Below are 12,312 nucleotides of genomic sequence, written 5' to 3'. Positions count from 1 at the left end.
CGCGAGAATATCGAATGGTCTCTTTCTTCATCTGCTCAGACAGACTGATTTCAATTTCAATCCGCATCTGATTTAAATCCAATTGAAATAGACAGCTTCTAGAGACCTTCCTTCAAACCTTTTCCTGTCTTTTTCAACGAACTCGTTCGACCTAAAATAACTTTGAAACTTCCAAATAAAAAACCAGAAAAGAAAACGCTCTATATACAGCTCCATTCATTTCCCACAATAAATGAATAAATCCTCCCTCCACATCAAAAGCAAATCCATTACCACCGTCAATATTGAAGCATTTCTTATCAATTCGAAAAATGAAAATCCCTTTATATCTCTTCCGTTAAATATTAATTAGACATCCATTAAAAAGAAGAAGAAAAATTAGAACTTAATTTTCTTCGTCTAATGGGAATTTCACTTTTTAAATTGATAAAACGAGAAAAATCCTTGATTATCCCCGTTCTATTAGTAATGGGAACAATCTTTATTTAAAATTTAGATTTAATTTTCTTGATGTTCTTGAACTCCTTTGGTTCAATGATTACGACTAAGCTAAATACAACACAGAAAGTGTTTTCCTTTAATTATTTTATGATCAGAATATGTTTCTATTCAACATTAAAAGAAAATCCCTCCGTTTGCACTCAAAACAAGAGTAATTGTACTAATTTTTAAGGTCGTTAAGCAAAACTGCTACTTTACTACCAAGAACAAACATTTACTACACGGTTTCTTTTTTCTTTTTTTTTTCAATATTACTCTATTCTACAGTGGGTTTTTTTAAGGAAATAGAAAAACTAAAAAACTTCCTAATATTTACGAGGTGGCTTAAAATAAACGTGATGGAATATTTTTTGGAGGGCTGTGAGCTGCAGCTAAAAATGGAAAATGATCATTTTTTTGTTTCTCTTTTTAAACTTCATCGTTTCCAGCTGACGGCTTTTTACTTTTTCATTGCCTATTACTTAAAGTGTTACACGAAGAATAAATGTGAATTTAAAACAAAAAAAAAAAAACATTTGTTTTTGAGTAATGAGGAAATGCTACGGGTACTTTAATATGTCTTCGTTTCGCAAAAAAAAATTGCGTGAAAAATCTTTTAGATCCCTCAGTAGGTATTGTTGTCTTCCTTATGGACTGGGTATCAATCATCAAACTGTTTTGCCTACCTCGTATGAGATTGTTTGTTCTTGCTGTTATTATGTTGTTGTAGCACTTCCTTCTTCCGTGTATTATCACCAGAAAATCGCAATTGTTTGTATGTTCACGGTAAGGGGTACTAGGAAGCAGACAATAATTTCAATCAAGAATTTCTGGCTTCGGCAGCTTACGTTATCTGTTGTTATGCGTAGTCAGTTTTAAAAATAGGAACTGGGACTCGCAATTTCGAAGGCGACGATTTAACATACAGTAATCTTTCACTTATAACCGGGGTTTCTCATACTGTGTGCCGCGGCGCCCTGGTGCGCCTCCAACGTCTATCAGGGGCGCCGCAGACAAAGGTTTTTCGAAAATATTCTTTGTTAATTCTTTGGGAAACAGCTCTGGGGAGCCGGTGGAGCTCGCGGATAAGCATTGAATGGGAAACAGGGGCGCTGTGGATGGAAAAAGATTGAGAACCCCCGGCATACCTTGCTCTCACTTATAAGACGATTTTCTGCACTCCGGTCAAAGATATAAGTAAATAACCTATTCACTTAATAGGCCTCTCTCACTTATGCGACTTTTCGTTCCTTTGCATTGACGCGTAATTGAGAGATTACTCTAATACCTTTGACTTTTGAAGACCGGGCACACCCCGCTTCTTATCTCGGAGAGATACCGAAGCGTTATCCGGAAAATTTCATTTAAAACAACGAAACATATAGTCGACTCAGACGAAGTCAACAAAAAATAAATTGATTCAATCATCTTGGAACATATTTTTCATTACATTTTTGTATTCAATTTTATTTATTCTCTCATTTTTTTTTAAATTTTATTTCCTTTTTTTTGTATTTAATTTTACTCTTATTTCTCTCTAATATTTATATATGTATTTATCCCAATTATCATTTTAAACGTATGAGACTATTGAAGCTCAATTTTCCTCTTTTTAATGCATGAAATTTATTTTTCTGTTCAATGTTTACCATTATATCTGATTTTCTGAAATCTTCCATCCTGAAATCTAGATGTTGTTATAATAGAAACCTTTCTGATTTTAAACCTTTCATCATAACCAGAGAAACAGAATTTTCTAATTGAAATTCTCGGTTCTACACAGATATACCTCCTATTGGCCGGGTGAAAATGCTACTTATTTATCGATATAGTGTCATGCAGATATCGATTTCGAATTTCGATTCGACGGAAATGTCTGCTAACTGTCGGTGGGGAATCGAAATATCGAGCAGAAACTGTCAAGATCTATTGAATACAGAAATATTTAGATGTGACAAAGAAAGAAAGAGAGAGCAATATGCAAGGCTTTGTTACTTGGGGTATTTTCTTTGAGTACAAATTTCACTATCTTCTTAGAAGGATAATAAAAATGTTATCTTCGAGACCAGAGAGCAAAAAAAAAAATTACAGCTGTATTTTGAAAGAAAAAAACTGTTTTTCTTCGTCTTGAGTCTAGACGATACAACATGGGATCTATATACTCCTAACGTTTACAATAACAGTAGTATGGATAAAGTTCCCTAGTTTTCACTTCTTCACTTGGGTTGTATAAGTAGCATGTAAGGAAAATTCCATACGTGACTTTATAGTGAGTCATTGGAGTCTAACCGTTGTTATCTTGTTTCACTCTCTCCACAATAATAATTTCTATTTATAAGAATATTATAGTGAACAAAGTGAAAAAAAATTGTTTGCAACCTTTAAAAGCTTTTTGCAATATCAATTTCAACAACTTGGTCCTGTTTCCTACATGAGAACTTGACCGTAAACGTAATATATACTGGTTTCATATAGATTTTACATCACTAAGAAAGTGTATTTTTCTTTGTGCACATAATCTTTATGTATGCAGTTCAATGGGAAAATTATTTTTCATAAGCTATATTCTATATAATGTCCAGTGTTTTGCCAACAGTAAAAAAAATGGAAACTGATTTTTCGTCAAGAACAACTAAAAACGGGAGCTAAGCAACCAGAATTAATTTAAGTTACTATTTTCGTTAAAATACATTTATATATCATGTAAATAATTTTTATAAAAAAAAGTAATGTAAAGTAATAAAAGTAAGTAAACTAATTACAGAAAGGAAAATGTTTGATACAAATTGTTTTCAATATCTAATGACTTCACTTATCCCTTTCAGACCCGAACATTCATTTTTTAGAATTTTCAAAATGTTTTGCATTTTTGATACTCATAAAATGCATTAAAACGTAAATGTCAGCAAATTTTTATTTTATACAAATTTTCATTTTTGTAAAGAAATAATTCACTTCGTTCAAATTTTATAGCCAAAATGATGCAGGGTATATTCATCTTCGCATACAATTTCTTCCAGAGTTTTATTGATAAATTTTATGTAGTCAATCACACTTTTTTTCAGAGGCACTTTATCCTGAAAGCCATTTAAAAAAAAAAAACCCCTAAAAGTTTTAATTTGGGTGCAGCCCTCTGATGAAAGTCCCCAAAGTTCATATTCACCACATTTCTAATTCAAAACTTACACAATCCTTTAAGTTAAGAATTAACTCTTTGAGCTCAAAAGAAAAAATTCTACAGTAAGAAAAAGCGACCAACACATTTGTGGCAGCAGGGTCTGAATGGGCTCTAACGTTGACATTCAGTACAATTTTGTTTGCATTTTGTATGACTGTTTCTTTCTCTATTTTCAAGATCGATGCGAAAAGTTAAAAGTTATGACATAATTTATTTCTTCCGCGTAGGTCAGTACGAGTTCCAAAACAGTACTCATGTTTGTACTGATTCTGATTTCAGATTCGTATCAATAAGATTTAACTGGATAAAAATTCTGAATACCAATTTGTAAAGACTTTGACGTTATAAACTATACATTTAGAGCATTTAACCTTTCATTCATAATTTAATGAAAATTTATCGGAGTATTTTCGAAGAAATTTATGTAAGTATTTTTAAGGGTCCACATTATCGAAGAAACAAAAATTTGACTAGGAATACAGCGCAGGGCCGTCATTTCAACTTTTTCCGGGGGAGGGGCGGGGCAAACTTTTACCAGGGGAGGGCAAAGAGCATGTATTAAAGGTACGCATATATATATATATATTTGTATATATATATATATATATATATATATATACCATTTGTAGTGTATTTTCAAAAGCCGGAGTGTATTTTCCTCCTGCCCCCCCCCCCGATTAAATTGAAAATACTTTCAGCGCAACAAACATCTAATTTGAAAACACAGCAGTGTGGAGAAAAAAAACTAAAATGTTTTCACACGTTCTTAAATCTCAGTAAACCATAAAATAATATGAATATAAACAGAAGAAAGCTGAGAAATGATGATGGTTTCTCTCATTCTCCAAAAAAAAATGCACAACTTGGATTACTTTAAGTAATGAAAAGCTTTTCCTTTCCGTAAATGTATGTAAATTCATTCTGTGGTATTTCCTCTTCTGGTTTTCAAGCCGAAGAATAAAACTGTTTTGTTTTACCCCCTTTTGGTTTCGTCGGAAAAAAAGTACATTTTCTTTAAATACTCTCTGCATAATATTCATGAATGAATGGAAAACGAATACTAACAAGAAAAAATTGGCAATCTCTCAGTGATTGTTTCGCACTTAAATATTCATCAAAACTGTTCGTGTTCATCGTTCCAGGCGGTGCGATACTCGTAATCCCATGAAAAATCGTGAATTCTCTTTGAATTATATTTTAATGGGATTTTTAGGAGCATGCATGACGTGATTTGACGTAAAAATCAAAATCGGAAACTACTTTATAGGTCGAATTATTATAAAGGCTTTGTTATAAACACTACGCATAGATTTCCTTTTTTTTTCTTTTTTTCCTGTATTTTAAGGATTTCCTGAGGATGCTTCACGAAGAAGGTAAGAAAGAGAAAAAATTGAAAGATATTGTTTATAAAATTTAAATAATACATATATATAAAGTATCTACAACAACGAGTGAAGTAGAATATCCAGAACTATGAGAAATATAAAAATTACAATTTTTACACGGATCTTAAAAACGACGACGTATTTTCCTCATTTCTTTTCAATTTTTAGCTCGTGAAAAGTGACAAGAAATTCGATTATCGTTGTCTCAAAGAATTTTCATTAAATATTATAACAGACTGAATTTCTTTTTGAAAAAAAAGAAGAATAAAGAATCAAACAAATTTTACTAACTGACCCCCTTTTTTTTATTAGAAGCTGTTTAAAAATTTCAATTTAATTTTTATGTCGAATCTCAGTTTCATAGTTATTTATTAATTTTCATATTTATTTATGTTTTTTCTATTTTTTATGATTCAATTTTATTTATTTTTCTTCTTTTTCATTTAATTTTACGCTTATTTCTAATGTCCATATATATATACTAAAGAGGTAATTAAAAAAAAATGAATACAAGATGGAATTTTATGAGAGTGAAATAGAACCTATGCAGTGGATCGTCATGAGGCGGAACCCCATGCAAGGTTCGAGAAGAGTAAACGTTTCTGAAGTGTGGCTGTGCGTGATTGCATTAAAAATGCCAGATCTTGTTCCCTCGACGCCTGCCTTCTTAAAAAACATGTTGGACGAAAAAAAATGACAATAAAAAAAATATGTTAAACAAATACAATACTAGAAAAAAAAAACATATGCAGCGCTTCAGATTATATATATATAAGCAACATGAAGCATGAGGAAAAATATATACAAAGTTACAAGAATACAGAAATTACAGGGAATATTTTACAGAGATTACAAAAAAAATGTCAAAATGTTCAATGTTCTGTATTCTTGTAACTTTTTACATATTATTTTTCTCATGCTTCATTTTGCTTATATAATCTGAAGCTCTGTATATATTTTTTTCTAGTAATTTATTTCTTCAACGTATATTTTCATTGCCATTTTTTCGTTCAACGTGTTTTTTGAGAAGGCAGGCGTCGGGGAACAAGGGCATTTATAATGTGTCGTGAGGTCCCCCCCCCCCCAGTCCACCCCATTCATGCCAGCCCAATGAACCCCATTCATGGTGTTCCCCCCGATGACGACCCACTGCATAGGTTCTATTTCACTCTCATATAATTCCATCTTGTATTCATTTTTCCTTCAAATAATTATTTTTGAATGAAAAGTGAGCAGCACTGGTCTGGTGTTTTGTCATTCGAAAATCTATTTTTGCTATTTCTTTATTCTATATCTTCATTTCTCTTGATTTTTGTATAAATATATATATATATTTTTTTAACTTATATATTTATTTTTATATTTACCCCAATTATTATTTTAAATGAGTGAAACTATTGAAGCTCATTTCCCTCTTTTTTTGCTGATAATATTTCATATTTTAATTTTATGTTAGAAACGACCATAGAAATTTTCTACCTGTGAAACTAACTCTTCGTGATCAAATCAGCATGCCATTTTTACATGTAATCATCAATGACTACTAAATACATCATTTGCGTGCCATGTAGTATTTTAATCGAGTGTGTATGTGTGACTTTTTGGAATGTGTATCGTGTATCAGTGAAAAGATAAGCCTCCAGTATTAGGGTGAGTTATTGGCGTTTGTGTTTATGAACCAAAAATAGAATTGAGACTTGGTCTGAACTAAAGAAAAAGGGGAGAGGACGCTACTTAATTCCTTGGAAAATGTTTCTGAACTTTCCTATGTTTTTTTAATTGTTAGAAAGGGGATTGAAAAAATATAAAATTTTGACGTTGTTACCTCTAGTTTCCATGTATGTCTTCGAGATGATGGTCTTCAGCGTATCGTTGTATTTAGTGAGGTAATCACCAGGTATCCTGAAAGTTCCCGTGACGAAGATTTCTTCGAATTCTGCTAATGCGACTAGTGCATCAGCGGTCTGCTTGTCCGAATGGTTATCGGCGACCAGGAGAGTGATCCTGTCCCAATCGAAATGCTTCAACAGCGATATCACCGACTTGGACACTTTGGAACTTGGTGGCAGAGTTCTGGCAAACGTTGAAAACACTGTTTTTTGGGAGACTTTTCTGTCCGAACATTTCTACCAGAAGTCAAGAAAAAAGATAAAATTTATATTCATTGATCAACCCACAAAAAACATAATCGTACCACTTTTTCCACATTGATTACTATTATATTAATTTTATAATTGTAAATAAAACAAAGAGACTCTTGTTCAAATCTCTCTCTATTTCCTGAATTCTCATTGGTTTCATAATAACTTTTATAATTCAAATTTTTTTTTATGAACACAATTATCAATTGTTCATGATTTATATTGATTGATATTAATTTCATGGATTAGTATCACGCTTCGTTCTTCGTTACAATTTTCTTACTAAACAAATGTTTACCCTTCCCACGAGATATCGCTACTTATCGTATAAAAAGTCAAATGCATGTAAAGTTGCAAATTATAGCCCAAAAAGGATCCAAAGCAAGTAAAGTTACCAATTAAAGCCAAAAACCGTCAAAGTCCAGTAAAGTTGCCAATTACAAAAAAAATTGTCAAAGTCGAATAAAGTTCCAAATACAATCAATGAAATGTGAAAGTCAAGTGTAGTTGTTGATTATACAGCCGAAAAATTACGGCTAAAGTTTCTGATTACAGCCAATGACCCGTCAAAATCAAGTGAAGTTACCAATTACAGGAAAAAAAATTGTCTAAATCTAAAGCAAGTAAAGCAACCAATTACAGCCAAAAAATTGTGAAAGCGAAGTAAAGTTGCCAATTTGAGCCAAAAAACTTTCACAGGTGAGTAAACTCATTGTCATCCATCCGTCACTAAAATTACTGAAAATCGCTTATAACGGAAAATAGAGGGCCTACTGCAAGTCGCGATGGATAAAAGTGTAATTCTCTAAAACAATGTAATATTTCACAAATATGTGAAATGAATATACCTTATTTATATGACTTTAATTATGATGGAATCGTAATTATCATAGTTTTCTTCAGAAGTCATGAAACTCATTTTAATTGCTGATTTAAAAAATTCAAAAAACGATTTTAAAAAAATCCACGAGACATTTTATAAAAATAAAATCTGGGTGGCCAAAATTATGGGTCATATGGTCACCCCCTCCCATATATACAGTGACCCGGGAGGGACAAAAACACCGCATGTATCTCTGGCCCTATCTATTTCTTGATAATATGCTTGAAACACGTTTTCTACATAAAATATATATTTTATATATATAAATAATGCATAAAAGCGGTATTTTGCCGGTATTTCTATAAAAAAACGACACGTATTATGAATAAAATCAGAAAAGAATAATGATAACCACAATCACTTTGGGAAAATAACTTATTCCAAAACTTAAGAAAACTCAGACGTAAGAAAATGATAAGGAAGGTAATTTTAGCAAAGAAAACGTATTTATAGACAGAGAAGTTTTAATGAGCTGATTTTAATAAACCTCTCATGAAGCTTTTCTTCGGCATTAAAACGCTTTCTTTGATCGTGATCGAAATTTCAATTTCCTTAAAGGAAATAATAATAAAGTTTTTTACAATGGACCTTTATGCTCAGTTTTTTTCCCCCAGAAAAAATTCCGAATGAGCCATAAAAGGATGGAAAAGGGGAAAAAAGAAGTCTGTGAAAGTATAAAGATATTTTTCTTTTCACGATCAAAGAATTTTTTCAAGTGAAAGAAATACTAAAACAAAACAAATATTGAATTTTTAAAAAAATATGAATTTTCTTCTGTGTTTTCAATGGAATTTTCGTTAAAGTTTGAGACGAAAAAATTTTCAGCTTTTGGGATTTTTTTTCTTCGGGGGGAAAAAATCCCCATGTAAATTTACAGCGCTTTTCATCCGAGTAGAATATTCTTTGAAATTTGACATTTTCTTCATGAATAGTTTTATTTAAAAAAATTTTTATAAAATGTTTATTTTTCGTTTTTTTTACGTCACAAATTACTGTTGTCATCCGTTCCTGAATGGAATTTTATTCCGTGAAATGAGAAAATCTTGTAGAATAATGAATGCGTAAAAACGATATTGTAAAAGCTCGAAGATATGTAAATCCTAGGTGTTATCAAAGTGAACTGGTTAACCCTTTCACTACTGACGGTACTTTATACAAGTACAAACGCAAGCACAAACACAAAGGTCAAAGCAGGCAAATTACCCAATGATGTGGCTGAAAAAAAGATGCTCATAAAAAATATGGATGTCAAATATAACCAAAATACAGCAACTTAATATAAAGCATATGTCACGAAAAAGAAAAAAAATAGGAATTCATATTATATAATATACTCCTCATAAAAATAGATTATGATTGTCTTAATCTAAGTAAGGATAGCTTCTCGATTTACCCTACTATCTTTGTCGTATTTCTTTTTAAACGTGTCACTTGTGTTAGAATTCACGACCGCCGGAGGTAAGCCATTCCATTTATTAACAACCTGTAGTGCACCATAAAGGAGAATTGACAGTTAATCAGGGGATTGAAATGCGTACTATTATTGTACAAACAGAAATTTTTATTTGGCTGTAAAAGAGGAGATGACCGCATCTGAGGTGGGCGGGCGGGGGGGGGGGGTTAGTCATTTATTACTAACTATTAAAAACAAAATGTTTATAAAAGTTGTTATTCCTGGCTTTTATAAGTTAATTTCCCTAATTTTGTGATTTAGCAATATTTAAAAAAATTGGAAATTTTAATTTTTCAAATTTTACATTTTTGAAATTGTAATTCAAAATTTGTTTATTTTATTCAGTTAAAGCTCAATTTATTTCGAATTTTTCAAATTTGAAAACTTTTATTGAAATCTCAGAATTTTTCACTATATGTTAGAACCTTTGAAAGTTATTTCTACCTTCTACTTAAAGCTAAAAATCTCAAATGTTGATGAATTAACGAAAATTTATAATTGGAAATTTGACTTTTCCTCTATCATTTCATTTATTTTTTCCAATGCAAACAAAGAAAGTCACGGTTATTTTATTATGTATTATTTGATATCATTTATTATCATAATTTTCCTTTTTTTGATTTCGAATGTATAAGGGAAAACCAAATTTCTGACTCAAGTACTGCTGCTTTCAATGCACTATTTAAGTAGTCGGACTGGAACTTGAAAGGATTCATTAGGATTCTCCGACGGTATAAACAAAATTTACCAATTGTATCTTGAATGCAGACAGTATTAACTCAGCTACTCATTAAAGTCATTTAGTTATCAGAAACTTCTTTTTTTGTAGTTCAGAGAACAGGACACAATGGCCGAATATATGGTATATTTGCATTTCATTGATTTCAATTCGATAAATTTAGTCTCATCACAAAGAGTACCTCGGAAATTTCCCAATTTAATTAGCATTTCAATTTAAAAGTTTAAAAATCAGCACTAAATGCTTCCGACGGAGGAACTAAAAGAGAATTTGTGAAAACTTTTTTCATGTCTCCAAGGAAAAAGTGGGATCTGAGAAAAACGCAACATTGACTTTTTTGATCCACAAATGAAGCAATTTGAATGGGAATTCAATTGTATAGCGTATTTGGATACATTAAAGTAAAATAGTAATAAAATTAATCACCTTAGTTGAACAGAAAAATATGTGATCATTATTTATAAATATCTATATAGGATGATTACTTAATTTCCCCTGCAGCATTTTACTGGTGTGAATCGTTCATCCTAGAGGCATATTCCGAATTAATAAAAATCATCCAAATGACGTGTAGAATTCGGATACGTCATTCATGTTGCAAAGAGTTGTACAGTTATTAAAATATAAAAATCAACTTCCATACGAACCCCTTTCCTCGAAAACACAATTACAAAGTGTTTGCTCTTTCTCTCCTGAGGCCAACAGAACAATTTCCACGTTTCTGAATGCAATCTTTGCAGTGATATATTATGAATTCAAAAATCGGAGAAAAGTTGGAAAACAGCAGCAAAACTAAGGGAAAGAAGCGTTGTCCGTTAGTTTTTGATGTTCTTCCCCAACTTTTCACCGTTTTTTGAATTCAAATATCTCAGTGAATATTGTACTTAGAAACATGTATGTTTTTTCTTGGCCTCAGGAGAGAAAAGACAACAGCTTTGTAATTGTGTTTTTGAGGACAAACGTATCCATATAAAAAATTTATTTTTTATTTTAATAAATGTAGTACAACCCCTCGCAATATGGATGGCCTATCTTAGTTCAACGTGTTACTTGGATACTTTTGTTCAATTGGAAGTACCTATGTCTCTATGATCAACGTTTCACCAGTAATATACGGAAAGGGAGGGGATTATGGAATCACCCTTTTTTTTATGATGATGCACCGTTTACCGATTTTAGGTAACTTTTGTACATGATCAATTGGATTTAATTTCATAGTTACCGCAAATGTAAATTTTTGTTATTTTTTATTCCTGAAATTTACTTATTTTGTAAATTCATTTTTATAGTATTTATTGCTTTGAGCTACTTCATTAACTTATGTTTGTTTCATGTGGTAATTGGACTGGGACGTGAATATCCTCACGGTGAAATTCTATTGCTTTACATTGACAGGTCAATGGCTACCAAAGAAAGGCTACCTTTCCGTTCTTTTACTACTATTCTTGGCAACTTCGGGAGAAGACTTCTCGGAATTTTCTCTACCGAGTAATTCCCCCTTTGATCAATAACTATTCTGGTAGATATTTTATTAGGGATCCACAAATTATTTGGTTCCTTTGGGAACCGGACAGATACGACAGCTATACTGAATATCTTTTCCATGGGAGAAAAATTGGAGACCTTGCTTCGATGCAATAAAGTTTATTAATTTATCCGCTGTCCCAAATTATTCTCACAGCAGATATCTTTGCAAGCGTTTACTTTGGAAACATACTACCAAGGTTATCAAATGACGTGCAGTTACTTTAAGTCTCAAAATTTGTTTGAAAGATCACATACACATAAAAAAAATTACAAAATATTTTATACAGTTCCCGTAAGCTAGAAGTTCCAATTATTGAAATGTATATCCCGATCTCAGAAGTCATTTTCAAAAAAAAATCATATTTTTAAATGAAATATTTATTGTGATATTAAATATACAAAATCACACTGTTTTGGCAACTTATAACTGCATTAAAAAGGTTCCATTGGCTCAAAAGTTGGAATTTTTAAGGACAATTATGCAATGAAAACTCAATCATTTTAATTTTTTATTCTAATTAAATGA

General features: G+C 31.4%; 1 protein-coding gene across 1 annotated transcript in view; it reads right to left on the bottom strand.

The window, feature by feature from the left end:
• The window catches only part of LOC149083416 (guanylate cyclase 32E-like), a 112,105-nt gene that overhangs the window by 72,740 nt on the left and 27,053 nt on the right, over positions 1 to 12,312 (bottom strand). Inside the window, exon 3 of the mRNA XM_089236706.1 lies at positions 6,869 to 7,169. Coding sequence (XP_089092832.1) covers positions 6,869 to 7,169 — 301 coding nt within the window. The remainder of the gene's footprint in view (positions 1 to 6,868; positions 7,170 to 12,312) is intronic.

This window comes from Pholcus phalangioides, unplaced genomic scaffold (assembly GCF_987345545.1).
Source record: "Pholcus phalangioides strain wild (caught in Gottingen) unplaced genomic scaffold, Ppha-v1.0 ptg000009l_1, whole genome shotgun sequence".
Taxonomy (NCBI): domain Eukaryota; kingdom Metazoa; phylum Arthropoda; class Arachnida; order Araneae; family Pholcidae; genus Pholcus; species Pholcus phalangioides.
The sequence above is the reverse complement of the archived record's forward strand: the minus strand, read 5'-3'. Positions and strand labels throughout refer to the sequence as shown.